Source organism: Bison bison, unplaced genomic scaffold, assembly GCF_000754665.1.
Source record: "Bison bison bison isolate TAMUID 2011002044 unplaced genomic scaffold, Bison_UMD1.0 scf7180017864260, whole genome shotgun sequence".
In the NCBI taxonomy this organism is placed as follows: Eukaryota; Metazoa; Chordata; class Mammalia; order Artiodactyla; family Bovidae; genus Bison; species Bison bison.
Genome location: NW_011494832.1, coordinates 1439891 through 1458375, shown reverse-complemented (window position 1 = coordinate 1458375; position 18485 = coordinate 1439891). Strand labels below are relative to the sequence as shown.

The 18485-nt window shown below is 42.3% G+C and overlaps 2 protein-coding genes across 4 annotated transcripts in view; one reads left to right on the top strand and one right to left on the bottom strand.

The window, feature by feature from the left end:
- MAGI2 (membrane associated guanylate kinase, WW and PDZ domain containing 2) overlaps positions 1–11614 on the top strand; it is a 1467824-nt gene extending 1456210 nt beyond the window's left edge. The window contains 1 exon segment of the mRNA XM_010848097.1: positions 10937–11614. Coding sequence (XP_010846399.1) covers positions 10937–11586 — 650 coding nt within the window. The 3' untranslated portion in view covers positions 11587–11614.
- Positions 8233–18485, bottom strand: part of PHTF2 (putative homeodomain transcription factor 2) — a 150920-nt gene continuing 140667 nt past the window's right edge. For 2 of the 3 annotated variants that reach the window (XM_010848098.1, XM_010848100.1), the window contains 7 exons: positions 18460–18485; positions 16271–16315; positions 15408–15548; positions 12973–13179; positions 11609–11804; positions 10347–10513; positions 8233–10057 (listed from right to left, as the gene is read on the bottom strand). The gene's annotated coding sequence lies outside the window, so the exon portion shown is untranslated. The remainder of the gene's footprint in view (positions 10058–10346; positions 10514–11608; positions 11805–12972; positions 13180–15407; positions 15549–16270; positions 16316–18459) is intronic. The other variant, XM_010848099.1, reaches the window with a different exon arrangement.

The following is an 18485-nucleotide window of genomic DNA, read 5'->3' as shown; positions in this document are numbered from 1 at the left end:
CCAGTCTGTTGTTCCATGTCCAGTTCTGTTGCTTCCTGACCTACATATAGGTTTCTCAAGAGGCAGATCAGGTGGTCTGGTATTCCCATCTCTTTCAGAATTTTCCACAGTTTATTGTCATCCACACAGTCAAAGGCTTTGGTATAGTCAATAAAGCAGAAATAGATGTTTTTCTGGAACTCTCTTGCTTTTTCGATGATCCAGCAGATGTTGGCAATTTGGTCTCTGGTTCCTCTGCCTTTTCTAAAACCAGCTTGAACACCTAGAAGTTCACGGTTCACATATTGCTGAAGCCTGGCTTGGAGAATTTTGAGCATTACTTTACTAGCGTGTGAGATGAGTGCAACTGTGCGGTAGTTTGAGCATTCTTTGGCATTGCCTTTCTTTGGGATTGGAATGAAAACTGACCTTTTCCAGTCCTGTGGCCACTGCTGAGTTTTCCACATTTGCTGGCATATTGAGTGCAGCACTTCCACAGCATCATCTTTCAGGATTTGAAATAGCTCAACTGGAATTCCATCGCCTCCACTAGCTTTGTTTGTAGTGATGCTTTCTAAGGCCCACTTGATTTCACATTCCAGGATGTCTGGCTCTAGGTGAGTGATCACACCATCATGATTCTCTGGGTCGTGAAGATATTTATTGTACAGTTCTCCTGTGTATTCTTGCCACCTCTTCTTAATATCTTCTGCTTCTGTTAGGTCTTGACCATCTTTCCTAGTTTACATTAAAAAAAAATGAGTAAATTTGAAATGACTTTTCTCCTGAAATGAGCGTATTGCAAGTTGGCCTTTTAAAAAAATATTTTTCAAGTATGACTTTACAGTTCTTGAGGTCCTTTTTTTTTTTTTATGAACCTAATAACCTTAAGAGTGCGATTCCCCAAAGCACTGATTTTAAGTTGTGGTTTAGGAAATAGCCACAAGGTGGCAGGAGTCCATCTTCTCCACCTTTGATAACCAGGGTGAGGGGATGATTAGGGGCAGTCCTGCTCTTAGGTTGTAAAGGAGGGCAGAATGTGCCAGAACACAGACCCAGGGCTGTGTCTCACCACTTCCATCCCCTTACCTTTCAATGTGGGAAAAATCCCAACCCCTGCAAAAGCGCTGTGTTGGGAGCTATTCTCTATACATGGAGTGTCTGTAAGGAAGGAGACTGGAGGTGGGAACCCCAGCACCAGGGGACATGGAGACCAGGTGACTCCTCAAAGTCCTGGCAACCTGAGGGTCCATCATCCTTTGAGTGCACTATGCATGGCTTTGCTGTTAAAGGGCCCGATGTGATCTGGGGACTGTGGTCCCACATGGAGGGACCAGGCACCATGGGCCCAAGGGGCTTCCTTTCCTGGCAGATCCTTTCCATCCCCCTCAGTTGAGCTTTTCAACTCAATCTGGTTCAGGCTCTAGGGATGGTACCCCCAGCCCTGACCACACAGGCAAGAGGTGACTATAGTAGGCATTATTCCTTTTCATGATATCTTCATTTTAGTTTCTAATGCAGTACAGTTGATTTACAAAGTTGCATTTGTTTTGGCATCAATTCAGTTACAGATAGGAGTACATCTACTTGTTTTTGGACTCTAGTCCCAGATGGCTTCTTCCAGAGTGTTGAGTAGAGTTCCCTATGTTGGACAGTAGGGCCTTGTTGACTTAGAAATATCAGAAAAGAAAGGGAAGTTGCTCAGTCGTGTTCAATTCTTTGTGACCCCCATGGACTGTAGCCTGCCAGGCTTCCCTGTCCATGGGATTTTCCAGGCAAGAATACTGGAATGGGTTGCTATTTCCTTCTCCAAGGGATCTTCCTGACCCAGGGATCGAACCCGGGTCTCTCGCACTGCAGGCAGACTCTTCACCATCTGAGCCACCAGGGAAGCCCAAAAAATACGTTACATGTTAATCCCAAAGTGCTAATTTACTTCTCTTCTGCACATTTCCTCTTGGTAACAATAAATTTCTTTTCTAAGCCTCTGAGCATGTTTCTCTGTTGTCAGTTTGTGTATTTCTATCCATGTTTAGATTACACTTCAAACTAATATCATGCAGTGTCTATTTTTGTCTATCTGACCTGGTTCCATAGTATGGGCATCTCCAGTGCCAACACTGGAGATAGCTGTAGTTCTGGGAAATGACCACTGGGCAGCAGGATTTCTTCCTCCCCACCTCTGGTTACTCAGGCAGGGAAAGTCTGCAGTTGTAAATGAGAGTTGAATGTGCCAGAACACACATCCAGGGCTTCTGTCTCACCATTTTCACCCCTATACCCTTCACCCAGGAGCAAATCCCAACACCTACAAAAGCACTGTGGTGAGGGAACTGTGTCTGTAGGCAGTGTGACTCTAAGGAAGGAGGCTGGAGGTGGGAACCCCAGCACCAGGAGATGTGGAGACCCAGTGACTCCTCAAAGTCTTGCAACCGACAGGGTCCATCACCTTTAGGTGCACTAGACCTGGCTTTGCTGTCAGATGCCCCGCCTGGGTCTGGGGCCTGTGAGCCTATGCAGAGGAACCAGGCAGTGCAGATCTAACAGTTCCTTTCCTGCCCCATCTTGCTCGCTCCCTCAGCCTTAGGACAGTCCAGCTTTAGGACCCTGGATGCTCAGGGTCCAGGGATGTCCCACCAGCTCTGTTCACCCAGGTGTGAGAATATACTAGGCATCATTCCTGTTTATATTTTTATTTCATTTTTATTTCTACTGAAATAGTTGATAAACTTGGGTTTGTTTTCCTTGTCAAGCAACTTGACTCAATTATACATAGGGCTGTGTATACTCATTTTAGGCCACTTTTCCCAGATAGCTTATTCCAGATTGTTGAGTGAATACCCTGTGCTGGACAGTAGGTCCTTGCTCAGTACCTCTACAGGTATGCTAATCCCAAAGTGCTAATATATCCCTCTCTTGCACCTTTCTTTAGTAACCAAAAGTTTTTTATGTCTGTGTATTTTTGTTAATTTGTGTATTCCTATCCATTTTGGTTCCACCTCAACCTGGTATCATATGCTGTCTTTCTCTGTGTGACCTGTTACCCACAGTACAATCATCTCCAAATCCAGCGGTGGGGTCCCAAGTGGCATTACTTTATGACTGAGCAATATTCCATTGTATACGTGTACCACATCCTTATTCACTCATCTGCTAATAGTTTGGTGGCTTCCAGGTCTTTGCTATTGAAAGTAGTGTTGCAATGACGTTGGGAGGCATGTACTTTTACCTTACTGTTTTCTTGAGTACATTCCCAGGTGTGGGATTGTGGATCATGTGATAGCTTTGCTTTTTAGGAATCTTAATGTGCTATGCTTAGTCATTCAGTCATGTCTGACTCTTTGAGACCCTGTGGACTGTAGCTCGCCGGGCTCCTCTGTCCATGGGTATTGTCCAGGCAAGAATACTGGAGTGGGTTGCCATGCCCTCCTCCAGGGGATCTCCAGGGATCTAACCGCGGTCTCTCACATTGCAGGCAGATTCTTTCCCATCTGAGCCACCACAGTGGCCCTCATAATGGCTCTTACCAGATTACATACATTCTCACCCACAGTGTAGGAGAGTTCTTTTTCCATGCCCTCCTCCACATTTATTGCATACAGACATTTTAGTGAAGGCCATTCTGCTTATGGGAAGTGGTACCTTGTAGTTTTGTTTTGCATTTCTGTGATAGTAAGTGGTATTAAACATACTTTCATGTCCTTTTTGGCCATCTGTATATCTTCTTTGGAGAATGTCTATTTAGATATCTACACATTTCAATTTTTCTTCATATTGAGCTGCATGATCTGTTTATTTGGGTTCAAACTATGAATGTTATGGCTGACACATACATAAACGTTCACATATATATTCTTCTATGTGATCATCCATACTTCTGTGATGGAAGCAGAGCAAACACTCCCTAATTCTCAATTGTCATTTTCTGTTGAGAAACTGAAGCTGGAAAGGGTTACGTAACCTGCCCGAGTTCACTGCCCCCCACAAGTGTTTGCTTAAAGTGAAATGAAAGTGAAAGTCGCTCAGTCGTGTCCGACTCTTTGCAACCCCATGGACTATACAGTCCATGGAATTCTTCAGGCCAGAATACTGGAGTGGGTAGCATTTCCCTTCTCCAGGGCATCTTTCCAACCCAGGGATCGAACCCAGGTCTCCCGCATTGCAGGTCTTTACCAGCTGAGCCACAAGTGTTTGGGCTAGGAGGGCTCAAAGCCTGGCTGCTCTGGATACTCTTCTCTCCACAAGATGCTGACTGACTGACTTTAAGACAAATGGGGTCACTTCCTACTTAGCAGAGCACTGAGGCTCTAGGTCAGCAGCCATCCCAGGCAGAATTCTGGAAGGTGAAGTCTGTCCTTCCCACGTGTGCTAGACATCGCCACCTGTTTCTCTTCTGTCCGTTATCTCCTGTCTCTGAAGCCTAACTCCTGGCTACTACCACTCAGAAAAAAGCCTATTGCACAAATCTTCCTTGACTGTTTGCTCTTCCCATCCCTAATGCGCAGTGGTTTTCAGATTCCGTTAGAGCTTCCATGTTCCTGAGAAATGGCCAGAGGAGCCATTGCAGGTGGGCTTGGGGTTGAATGGGAGAGACTGTGGCTCCACTCAGCCAACCAAGGATGTCCGGCTTTTATCTCTTTTACATATTGCACTTTTAAGACTTTAATTTAGAAGAACACATTGCTTTCTAAAACATGTGTGGAATAAATAAACCGACATGTTTCTCTTCTATCTTGTAATGTTGATAATTTACTAATTAAGACTGGTCTGTGGGCATCCCCACACCCCTAGTTTAATGTGGATTATCACGATGTACCTTGCTTAAAAAAAACAACCTGAATTTCAAAATCTGTTCTCCATGATACCCCTCTGATGGGTTATACCGGGACGGGGACTCTCTTTAGCGCTCGGGACACACTTGGCTGTCATCTGCAGACCTTGACTGTCTTCTTCAGCTTACTCCAGTGCAACGTCTAAATAAGCTCTTCTTCCATGTGTTTCCTGATGTGGAAAAAGTTGTTAGGAAGCACAAAAGTACCGGAAGCACTAAAATCTAGTAACACTTGGGGCTTGGGCTCTGGAATTTTATGTAGTCAGTCATCTTGATTCTTACTAGCTGAGCGGTCCGGGCAAATTGCTTAACCAAGCCTCAGTTTTCTCATCTGTGAAATGGGGATGACAGCACCATTTCTTAAGAGCTGGTGTGAGGATTAAAAGAGAATACATGTGACATGGCACAGTAGCTGGTATGATACTTAGGACACAGTAAACCGTAGACCCACTGTTAATAGCCCACCTTGCACCGAGATTTGCCCTCAAGCATGGAAGTCAATTTTGCCATGGCTTTACTACTACTGCATCTTTGATAATGCTTGCAAAAGAGTATAGATGTGAAACATCGTAAACAAATATAAACATTAATAACTTTAAAAACTGTGACTATAACACCTAGTTTACACTCTCTGATAATAAAGGTGAAACAAATACTTACTTGAAGGTTATTAACAGTGCCTCCAGACTGGAAACGCTGCTTCAGAAAGAGCAGAATCAAATACTTTTTCCTGAAATTTTTTTAAATGCACATTTTTATTTATATTTTGTTATAAAAAAACAATCATCTTCATGATGGTAGAACAAATCCAAATGAGCCATTATGGTTTGAACACATCTTAATAAGTTTTCTTCTGAATACCAAAATGACTTCACATTACTGTCTTTTGATCTAATCATTTATATTTTCTTGTAATATTCTAAAGTAGAAGAAAATATACTTCTGTATAACCGTATCAGTATTCTCTAACCCAGTCAATTTATAGGAAATAACACTTAACCAAATCCAGAAATCTCTTTGCAGAAATTTTATTCATTTCAGCAAAAGTATTTATGTAAAAGATGTTTCCAATATCTAGTTTGAATATTTTTATATTACTATATCGGAGAAGGCAATGGCACCCCACTCCAGTACTCTTGCCTGAAAAATCCCATGGACAGAGGAGCCTGGTAGGCTGTAGTCCATGGGGTCGCTAAGAGTCAGACACGACTGAGCGACTTCACTTTCACTTTTCACTTTCATGCATTGGAGAAGGAAATGGCAACCCACTCCAGTGTTCTTGCCTGGAGAATCCCAGTGACGGGGGAGCCTGGTGGGCTGCCGTCTCTGGGGCCGCATAGAATCGGACACGACTGAAGCAACTTAGTAGTAGTAGCAGTAGTAGTAGTATATCACTATATATTTATCCTTTTACTATTTTATTGAAGTATAGTTGATTTACAATGTTGTGGTAATTTCTGTTCTACAGTAAACTGAGTATATGCACATTCTTTCTTCTATAAGCTTTTCTCCTATGGTTTATCATTGAGTATCTCTGTGCTACACAGTAGGACCTTGTTTATCCATTCCATATATGAAAGCTTACATCTGCTGACCCCACCCCCCCACCCCCTCCCCTCTGTCAACACCAGTCTGTTCTCTGTCCGTGTTTGTTTTACAGATAGGTTCATCTGTGTCATATTTTAGACCCCACGTGTAAGTGATATCATATGGTATCTGTCTTTCTAACTTACTTCACTTAGTATGATAATCTCTAGTTGCATCTAGGTTATTGCAAATGGCATTATTTTTCGGTGTGTAGTATTCCAGTGTATATGCACCAGATCTTTATCCATTCATCTGTGGATGGACATTCAGGTTGTGGGATTACTGGATCATAAGGTAATTCTATTTTTAGTTTTATTAGTGGTTTCTGGAAAACCACTATACTGTTTTCCACAGTGTCTATACCAACTTACATTCTCAACAACACTGTAGGAGAGTTTCCTTTTCTCCACATCCTCTCCAGCATTTGGTATTTGCAGTTTTTATGATGGCCATTCTGACCACTGTGAGGTGGTACTTCACTGTAGTTTTGATTTGCATTTCTCTAATATAATTAGCGACAAGGAACATCTTTTATAAGCTTCTAAGTTTGATTACGTCCCATTTGTTCCTTTCCTATTGCCTTGGAAGACTGACCAAAGAAAACACTGGCATAGTTTATGTCAGAGAACGTTTTGCCTATGTTCTCTTCTAGGAGTTTTACGATGTTACGTCTTATATTTAAGTCTTTAAAAGCCATTTTAAGTTTATTTTTGTGTATGGTGTGAGGGTATGTTGTAACTTCATTAATTTACATGCAGCTATCCAACTTTTCCAATACCACTTGAAGAGACTTTTTCCACTGTAGATGAGATTTTCAATTCAATTCAGGTTCAAGGTGTGACAACATGAGGGATATTTTTAAAGCATATAATATTATCCCCAACCTTAAGACATCTAATCTCACTGTTCTGATTCCAGCTAATAATATGCCCAGCATTTCCACAGATCAACACAACACCCCAGCTCTGTAATTATTCTTCTGTGTCCAAGATTCAAACACAAATAGCATTTCAGAGACTATTTGGATTAATAATAGATCTGCCTCTGACAGTGCTTTAAATGGGAGTTCCTGTCAAGCTGCCCTAGAAGAGATGAGTCCCAATCAAAAGAGTTGATAGCAAAGGAGTCTCGTGACAGTATTCCAGCTGAGCTTCTAGAACTTCACCCCATTCAGAAAGTCATTCAACAACCCTGTTCTATTACCTTCTGCTATGTAGTCTTGAACAAGGTAAACTTTTTGTGCCTTGGTTTCCCCATCTGTAAATGTGCAAGTTTACAGGTGAGTAAATACATCTTAAGAGTTCAGAATAGTTCCTGGTACCTAGGAAGCACTTCAATCCGTGTTAGCTGTTGTCAATATTAGTCATTCCAACGGTGGTGACAGGACTGGTACTTTCCTAGATACCCTAATCCAAAAAGCAGCCATTAGGCTTCGGGCCCCAGACCTCACTGAGAGGAGGAGACAAGTGCAGGAACTCTTTTTCAGGGTTTGGGGGACCAGTCAGCCCAAGCTGGAAGCCTGGAGGCTGTCAGGTAAGGGGTAGAGCAGGAAACAGATCCTCTTTCCCTGCAACAATCCCTGGCTTCCTTCCTTCCAAGGGTCTCCCTTACCCTTCAGCACAGAAAAAAATCAACTCTTCCTTATTTTCCTCTTCTGTACAAATTTTTGCTGCCAATAAGAGCCACCTAGGAAAACCAATAATACAGATATTTACTACAATAAGTAGTTTATTCCTAGCAGATCACCTCTCTGGTTATTGTCACTCTAGTGATATTCAATAAAATAAAAAGAGTGGTTGAAGCACAGTAGATAAGGTTTTTTTTTTTTTTTTTAAAGCTTGGACATATGAAGTCAGAGAGCATTTTATTTTTTCAATATTGCCAGGTTCCTACAAGATAATTTAAGAGGTCATACATCTTTTAATCCAGAGATAATGGTGTGTGTTTGTGAGCGTGTAATGTGTGTACACCATATACTAGTAATATGTAATGTGCATTCACTGGTTTGTTTTCTAGGAGAGATCCAAACTGGCTAGAGCTGATAGGAAAGGGGGTTGCTTGCAAGATATTTTGGTTCTGTCTTACCTGTCAGCTAATCTGAACATTCACTGGCATGTTGATTCGTGCTTCCATAGGGATGACATTCTTTAAGCAAAGGCATTATTATCATTGTAACTGCAAAGATTACAGAGGGAAGGAACATCTGTTGTATCAGATGGACTTGGATTGGGACCCTCTCTGCCCTCTGCATCCGAGGAGCCACCAGGGAAAGCTGGTGTCACTGGTGTCCTCCTTCTGCTCTCTTTCTGCAGACTTCCTTCTTTCCTCTCACACTTCAAGCAGACATCGTCATTTCACCACCATCCTCCCCTTGGAAAGTCTTCCATTTCTATTTGTGCAGTAGATTTATTTTTTATTCAAATATACAGTGAACAGGTATTACTGTGTCAAGCACTATGCTAGATGTTAAGTCCACTGTGATACACAAGACCAGTGTGGTCACTGCCCTCATGAAACTTACAATCTACTAACTGAGACTTATGTTAATTAAAGGGGCAGCCAAGTATTAATTCCAAATTATAAGCACTATGAGGAAATAAAAAGACAAGAAGCTCTCAAGGAGACCAGAATCCCTACTGTGGGCTGGGGTTCTCTTGGGTAATATTTAGCAGTCCTAAAGAATGAAAAAGAACCCACCCTGTGAATCACTGTGGGGTGCAGAGGAGCCAGCAATGATGTATGGTCCCAGAATACAGAATGAGCTTGTGTGTGTGAGTAACTGCACAAAGACCAGTGTGAATGAGGAACAGGGGATGAATGGAGGTGAAGCTGGAGAGGCTGGCAGGGGCCAGATGAGGCAAGCTTTTGTGGGCTTTGTTAATGATATTAGTCTAAGAGCAGTGAGAATCCACCAAAAGTTTTAAGCAAAGGAATGGCATGAGCAAATTTATGTCTCAGAGACATTGCTGCTGCATGGAGACCAGAGGTAGGGAAGAGTAGAAGTAAAGAGAAGACTGGGTTATGGTGGAGCCCACGTGAGAAACAAAGTTTGCTAGGAACTGCACTGACTCTGCAGACTGCCTTAGGTAGTATAGTCCACTTGGATAATGTTGAATCTTTCAATCCAGGGTGATGGTGGCCTCATAGAATGAGTTTACAAGTTTCCCTTCCTCTGAAATAGTTTCAGGATAGATGTTAATTAACTCTTCTCTAAATGTTTGGTAGAATTTGCCTATGAAACCATCTGGTCCTGAACTTTTGTTTGTTGGGAGTTTTTAAATCACAGATTCAATTTTAGTACTTGTCATTGGGCTGTTCTTATTTTTTTTTTACTTCTTCCTAGTTCAGTCGTGGGAGACTTGTACTTTTCTAAGAATATGCCTATTTCTTCTAGGTTGGGGGAGGACTTTTGCAATTTAATTATTCTCCAGTTTGTGGGTCTCCCACCCGGGTGGTAAGGGATTTGATTATATCGTTGAGTGTGCCCCCCCTACCGCTATCTCGTGGTTTCTTCTTGTGTCTTCGGATGCAGAATATCCTTTTCTGGTAGATTCCTGTCTTTTATCAATGGCTGTTCAGCAGTTGGTTGTGACCAGCATGCTCACGAAAGGCGGGGAGCTCAAAGTATCTGCCTTCTTGTCTCCAACCAACCTCAGGTTCCTGCAGAATAAAATAATTTGTGTTTCAACAATAAAGTTTGAACATCTAGTAGACAACTTTGTATTACCTGTTTGAATCTTGGAACTCAGGTTGACAATATAAGGCCAAAGGAAAGTTGGAGATTATATTTTATATATATATATAGGAAAGAGCTCCTAAAGGGTGTCCATCCAGGAAGTCAAAGTTTCTGCAAAACTTTCTAACACTTTAAGGCAGAGCCTCATAGAAGCGTCCCTCCTTCCACACCAGCCTGGTCCCACTGCCCACCCCAGTCTCCAGAAAAACGAACCTTTTTAGGTGTCTTTATCCAAATTCTCTGTCTGGTGGTCGCTAAGAAATATGTCTTGAGTGACACTGAACTGCTGAGAAAGTCACTCCCCCAATTTCTTCCAGAGAATGCAGGCCAGTATTTCTCAAAGGCTGGTTCTCCAATCACTTTCTGAATTACCTGGATGCCTGTTAAAAATGCAGAGGTCTTCCGTAGCCCTATCCTACTGGAAGCTCTGGGTCTGACCATCAAAGAATCTGCATTTTTCACGGCTGCCCTAGGTGATTTATGTTCAGCCAAGTCAGATTTCCACACAGGACTGACTGTCAGACCTGATGACACCCCAGGAAGTTAGAAGGGGCCAGGGCAAAGGGATGGATTAGGCCTGGGCTTTGTAACAACCTTCCTGACCCAGCAAGGAGGGAAGGGGTGAGGTAGAGGATGGGAGGTCAGCTGCCCTCTTGGCAGTGGGGGTGGGGGTGGCAGTGGCTTGGGGCGTCGAGAGCAGGGGGTCCCCGGCCACCTGCTCTCATTCCCAATGTGGAGGGAGGTGGCGAGAGGTGGAAAGCCTGTGCGGCCGGGCCCTAATGCCTGCGCTTCCTGCCCCACAGACGAACCCGGCTCCTGGAGTGCTCCCGCTGCCGCCTCCCCAGGTCTGCCGGAAGTAGGCGTCTCCCTGGAGGACGTCCTCTCTCCATTCTCTCCATCACATCCAGCCCCACCCTCCGACCCTTCCCACCAGACAAACCCAGACCCAACTTGGGATATCAAAAGGGAACACGACGTTAGGAAACCAAAGGAGCTTTCAGCCGGCAGCCAGAAGAAGCAGCGCCTTGGGGAGCAGAGCGAGCGCTCAGCCAGCCCGCAAAGGGCCGTGCAACCAGGGCTCGAGGAGGCGCCTGGCGGCCAGGGGCAGCCTGAGGCCGGCAGGCCCTCCTCGGAGACCAGAGCGCCTGGGCCCGCACTGGCCGAAGCGGCGCGGGCTGGCAACAAGGAGGGGCTGCAGGCCCCGGTGGGCTCCGAGCTCGGCCGGCACGGAGGCCCCGGCGCGGCACCTGCGTTCGTGGGCCCGGGCCGCGGCGGGGGCGCACGGGAGGTCGAGGGCCGGGCCGGGGCGCGGGCGGGGTCCAGGCAGGGCTCGCGGCCCCCCGGGGGCGCCCCTGCGCGCAAGGCCGCCGTGGCGCCCGGGCCGTGGAAGGTGCCGGGCTCCGACAAGCTGCCGGGCGTCCTCAAACCCGGCGCCTCAGCCCCGGGGAGATGAGCCCGCCGCCCCGCCTCAATACCTGCAGGCCGTTCTTAGGTTCCGTCTCTCGGCGTTTTAATTTATTTCCACTGTCACACGCATAAATCCACGAGGCACCAAGGCTTGGGAGCACCAACATGAAGCCCCACGTGTCCAATAAGCATAGTCCGGACGGTGTCCACAGTGCAGACCTAACTGATCCTAAAGCCCCTGTTACACAGTGGGGGCTTTGGCAGCTACGGAAGAACCAAAATAACATGAAGAACATCACAGAGAATGCAGTGTAGCTTTAGTTAAAAAAAGAAAAGAAAAAATTCCCCCACTGCATGAAAGATTTGGATGTCATCCAAACTTTGTTTCAAGAAACTGGACAAGTTAAGAGCAATCACAAACTGGAATATCGCCTTAAAAATCAAACTGCACGGAGCAAGCTGAAACTGAGACAAGATTATATCTTTTAATTGATCTGAAGAGTTGTAAATAAATTGTTCTCGACATATCTAGACAGGGGTTAAAAGGTTTCTTTAAAACATTCGGAACTGTTCGCCCATGACCTGTTTCCACGGCTCGCTCGTGGCACCCATCACCAGTCTTAGAAGCAGTGTTCCCTGCACACTTGCAGGGTGAGTTAGAAACCTAGTGAATTCACTGGTGTGCTGCCATTTGTACTGCCATTTCTGTAATCACGTTTCTGTACATTTTCAGTGGTAGAAAAAAAGGTTTTAAAAATTGTATTCTAGGGAGCAGTTTGCCATAAGTCAGAATTTTGCAGTTTAGCTCGTAGATCTTAATCAGTTTTCATCTACAATACAAATTTTATAATTGAAGGACCACAATTTGTTAAATTGAGATTGGCATTGCTGCAGTTCCTTTATGAGAAGGCTTTCCTCTCGTCTCAGGCTCAGAGATAGGAGTTTCTTTGACAGCATTGTTATATTTCTATCATTTTGTTGTCTTTTTAAGAATCCTCTTTCCATTACATTTTCACCTTGACAGAGCAAAGTATTCCTCCTATATTTTCTCAGATTACAGTGAATCTCTTATATTAAAAAATCATTATTATAGTCCATTTATTTTCATTAAAGAACACAGATCTTTTTAGCATTCCTTTCTGCTTACCTTTCTTATTATTTCTCCTTTTATTTCTATTTGGTTTGCTTTTTTGTCTAGATGTTTAGTTTCCTTGCCCATGGTTGATAACCTAGTAAATTTCAAGGCTTGCCTTTCTTCTCTATTTTAATTTTTAATCTTTACCTTCAGTTAATTATCCATGCATTCTTATTTGTAGCTACACATACTAAAAGGCAAATGTTTCAGAGGGCAGTTTCTCTTTAATGGGACCTGAAATAATGAGGCTTCCCATACTCTGCCCCTCACAGGAGTTCAAATGCAAATAAGCCTTACCTCCCCTACTCAGAAAGTCAAACAGGGAGATCAGGTCCATCACAAGAGGGCACATGTAAACAGCTTCCTTGGGTTGCCTCTTTCCCTCTCTTTGTAAGTGCAGTATCCTGAGCACCAGCTGTTTAATTCCCATCAGGCAGAGGTATAGTTTAGTTGTTTGACAAGAGGACAATGTAGTTGAAAGCCTCAAGTGAAGAGTCTTGCAGCCTGTAAAAGCAATTTCCAAAAAATGAAACTTAGTCATCATAAACTAAAGCACAAACACATGTAGCAGTTTACAGTACTTTTGGTTTAATCTCAATTAGTCTTTCTCCCCTGGACTAGAAATCCAGTCTATTTTGCCATTAAGTTATTGAATCTGGTTTTGGACAATGCTTCTGTAGTGTAGCTGCACGTCCGGGTACTGTATCCTCTGACCTTTATTTTCCATATGTTACAAAAGGATAAAAAAAAATTTGAGATTACGCTTGCATAAACTCTAATTTGCACAGTTCACAGCTACTACTTGTGCAGTAATTGCTTTATGCGGCTGTAATCCATAACCTGTGAAGACAGCACATCATCTAAACCCCATTCCAAATAATATTTCTGTGTAGTGTTAGCTGTGAATTTACCCTGTACAGCTGTATCTCTATAAATATAATTACATGTATTAATAGTCACAGAAAGACTGTAAGTGAGCAACTATTTTTATGAAACGCACCACTATGGATAAATTAACTTTTACAGAAATCTTGTTTACTGTATGATATTCTAAAACACTGTCAAATAAAATATATATCCAAAAATATTTTCTTTTTCCAACTATATAGGCTGTGTGTTGTCAACTGAAAAAAAAAAAAAAAACAAAATTCACAGCATGAGAGCTGTGAGTTAAGTCTTATTCGGGGCAAAATGAGGACTATAGCCCAGAAGACAGCATTTCAGAGAAACTGAGAAACTGCCTCAGAGAGGTGGGGAGCCGTCAGTATTAGGTATGACTATAGTGAAGGGGTGGGATGTGCAGTCACGCACACATTCTGGTGGAGGCCTGCTGCTAGTCATGAGGAGTAGATGTCCCCTTTAATGATTTTAGTGCTTTTCTAGGTATGAGGAGATGCAAGCACTGAGCTCATAATATCTCCAGAGAACATCTGACTATCCAAAGGCCTGTTCTGCCAGAGCACAGAGTGCCCCATTCCTGACCTCCACCCTAACCTCCATTCAGGAGGCATTGAAGGTCAGTGACTACAGTGGCAAGTGACCTTATCTGTGTAGAGGCAGATGACACGTGCCCATTTTTAGTTGGCAGGGTTCCCTAGTGGTCATAAATGTGTGGACTGCGAGGCATTTTGTGACTATTTTGGCCCATGGTGCTAGAGATCCCTAGGTCAGGTGAGGATTTCATTGTTAGGCCACTCAGTGTGCTATTACTGGACTAGGCCTTATTAACAGTAGTCAAAAGTCTCTGGACAATACCAGTCTTACTCGTCTATCATGGTCCCAGAAAAAAAATTCCCTCTTATTGCTTCTTCCCATATCTAGAGTTATACTATTAAAATCATTTATCTCATATATATGTATTTTATATATATATTTAGAGGAGAACTATAAATGTGGTCAAGTGCTTCCAATCATCATTTTATCAGAGGTTCAGTCACACATTTGATAATGCAAGAAACAATTTTGTAAAACAGGCAATATACAAATAATGTAACTACCAGTATTGGTAAGGAGCAGCCCAGTACATCCCCAGGCTGTCTTAGTCTGTTCCCCAATCCTGGCACTGTCCGTAAGGTGCCCAGCCCAACTTCCTGCTGTTCCTAGGCTGGCTATCCTTGTGCGTGTGTGTGCTCAGCTGTATCCTTTTTGTGGCCCCATGGCCTGTATGTAGCCTGCCAGCGTTATCCCATCAAGAATCCTGGAGTGGGTTGCGATTTCCTCCTCCAGGTGGACTGTTTACCACTTTTGCCACCTGGGAAGCTCTGGCTATCCACAGTATGGTTTAATTGTACCCAACATAAGGGAGTCTTTAAACTTAAATGGATATAGCCTAGTGTTAACCACATAGTCTCAAAATTGTGGGAAGCTGTATTCTTTGGCTAAAATTTTTTTGTCTGTTGCTCTGACTGAACTTGGAAATGTCTATTTATGGCCAGGGTCAGAGCAGTCCAGGTGAAGGGATAGCACCTAACAATAGTGTCCAGAACAGAACTATACTTTCTTTCTTTCTTTTAGAATAAATTTCCTAAGAGCCAACCAAAAGGAGAGGAGAAATCCAAGGTAACACAGAAATACTAGACACAGGTAATTGGTCAAAAACCCAATAACTGGATTGAATTTTAAAACTAGCACAGGATCATGCCCATGATAGTAAAACATCTGATTCGAGTGTACAAAAAGGTCCAAGAAGTCAAGAAAACACAATAAATGATCTTATGGGTCAGGTCCAGCACCTTCAGTCAGCTGTCTACTTCGGATGTTGTCTTTTTCTCATCCTGGTCTGAGTGCAGTTTCTCCTCTGTTTGAGTGTCGTTTTAAGGTGAATTTGAGATCAGCAGTCCTCTCTGTAGACCAGGCCAGTGTAGGAGTCCTTTCTAAGTGGAAATATTAATCAAAGAGTCAATTTCTTTCAATTTTGCAGTGCATGAGCTAGTGTAGAGTACCTGATAAGGATCCTTCCACCTAAGTGGGAGATGGTCCTTTAAAAGATGTCATTTCCAGTACACACAATACTGCTTGCAGGCTGTGGGATACCTGATCTTCCTCTAAAGATTATTAAGATAAGCTTCAGAAACAAACTTAGGGTGTCCTATTAATTATTCAATTAAACTTAATATAACAGCAAGGAATCATCTGAGAAGTGAGTCTTAGTAAATGCAGACCTCAACACAACTAGAATTTAGTACTCACTGAAAGAATCTTTTTCTAAAATTACTTACCAAATTCAGCCAAATTAAGTCTAATTTGTTTCCAAAGTAAGTCTGATTTCAATAAACTTGGCCTGATGATTTATATAAATATAGTTGATTGCATAGGCTTTTTTAAAAATAGCTTTGAGGGAACTTCTTTTATAAGGAGTCTCTGACTGAACCTGTAAAAGGCCTCTCAGAAATAGGAAAGTCATACCCAAGGGCTTATCACAGACTGTCTCACAGACTTCGGTGAATTCCTTTCCTTGAGACTCCTGTATCTGTTAGGAGGTGTCCTTCCTAATATATCAGACAAAGCTACTAGTGAACCTAAGCATTTCTAGTCTCTGGAGAGATCAGATAGGTGAGATAAATGTTTCAATTCAGTTTACAAAAGCATAATTTACCAAACGCAAGTCATAATCAGCTTGAGGAGGAGGGTTTCCTTGTATCTGGAAAACACAGATTAAAACCAGTTACTTTTCAGATAGAAACCATAAAAATTACAGCCAGAGTCATCAGTTCATTCACTCCTTTTGTTAATAGTTTTATGAACCCATTAGGTTTCCTTTCAGAATTCCTTCATTTCTTACCCAGTTCAGCATTATTGTCTGAAAGTCAGAAACCTATACTTGTCCTAATGTTCTTCCCATAAATCTTTTTGAAGAGGAAGCATTTTTGTAAAAGCATCAGAATAAAACCATAAATGTCAACAGTGACAAAAGACATATGGCACTTTTAAAATCTGACTACAATGCAACTGACAAAGAAATTTGGCTACTGCTATAACAAATAACACTTTAATAACCAGAATTATGACTGATAATTTTACCAGGAGTATCAGATTTTAAGAATTCCATGCAACTTCCGGAATATCTATGTTAATAACATTTCCCCTTATAACATAACCTAAGAAGATTTATTACTCATTTGACAATACTTCCCATGAAATTTAACATACCAAATGAACCTAATTAGTTTAATATCTTTCTCTGAAGTTTTCCAGGGGCCCTTTGAAGCATCCCCAAATTAGCTAGGGGTCAAAAGAACTTCATTAGAATTTGATTTTGGAAGTTTTGTTAAAAAAAAAATTATCAAACAGTTTTAAAACCCTTGGTCAGACAGGATCATAGGTCACTGCAGAATAACATTCCCTTAACAAAAGTGACTGAAACTCCAATATTTTGGCCACCTGATGCAAAGAGCCGACTCACTGGAAAAGACCCTAATGCTTGGAAAGATTGAGGGCAGGAGGACAAGGGGATGACAGAAGAAGAGGAGATAGCTGGACAGCATCACTGACTCAATGGACATAAGACTGAGCAAACTCCAGGAGATACTGAAGGACAGGGAAGCCTGGCATGCTACAGTCCACGGGATTGCAAAGAGTAGGGCACAACTTAGCAACTAAGGCAGGTACAGATCAGATCACTTAAAAGGTAAAGAAACTTAAAAATATGTTATCAAAGGCAGCTCAACATTTTAAGAAAAATGTCTCTTAGAAATAAAAACCAAATTCAAGTCTTGTACCAGCTTACTTTTAAAATTCATTTACTCCACTAAATTTAAACTTAGCCAGTTCTAACCATGCACAAAACTCTTTTGTTGGCAGTGTTAATTTGAAGGAAATAATTACCAGAAGTTGAGTTAATTTTTAAAAACTGCAGTTGTCTTAGATTTCTCAAAATATAAGTTTAATGCCCAAATAGGACTTCTTTGAAAGTTGACTCTAAATGCAGTAAAACTGCAAGGGAGAATAACTGCAGACTTTTTCCACCCTAGTAAGCAGAGTTTTCTCACAGACACTAGTTGGTATTTGCCTGTCAAGGGACCGCATCGCTCATGAATTGGTGCTATGTTTCTGTTGCTTGCTATGCTGATTGATACCGAACTTTTTTTTTTCCCAAAAAGGTAGGTATCAATCACCAGTAAATTCCATCGCATTTTTTTCTTTTAATTCTGGATTTTTTTCATGCAAAATCCAAGCTTATGCAGAAGCCAAGATCTAGTGAAAAACAGTGTAAAGGTACGAAATGAATGGCCAGATAAACTGTTTGCAACATAAAACAATACTTGCACTACAGAGGAGACAGTTCTAGGAAGTAACAGGAATAGGATGATGACAACCGTGCCATCAAGATTACAATCCAAAGAAATAGTTCTCAACCCTAGTCAAGACTTCCCACTGATGTCAACAGGAGGCCTAAAATTTCCAACTGACCATTTTTACTCCAGTAGGGTTTTTCTTTTTAAAGATTTAAACCTACTGTATATCACTCAGAAAAGCGAAGACGCTAATACAAAGTGTGAAATCAAGCACACAAATTGAGACAATTACCATAAATGTATGTCGTGCTTTGTGGACTAACCAGAGAAAGGCCAAGTGCAAGTTGAAAAAAGCAAGATCTAGAAAACAATGAATTTAGTTTAAAAAATGAGGTGTCAATATTAATCATGCACAGCCAATTACATCTTAAAAGGAAAAAAGTCATTAGGACATCAAAAAGATCACAGATCAGAGACCAAAGGTATCAGGGCGGGGACAGAGCAGCACCAGGGCTGAGCAAGTGAGGAGCCTCAAAGGACAAGGCCTTACCATGAATCAAGTTTCCAAGGTCAGGC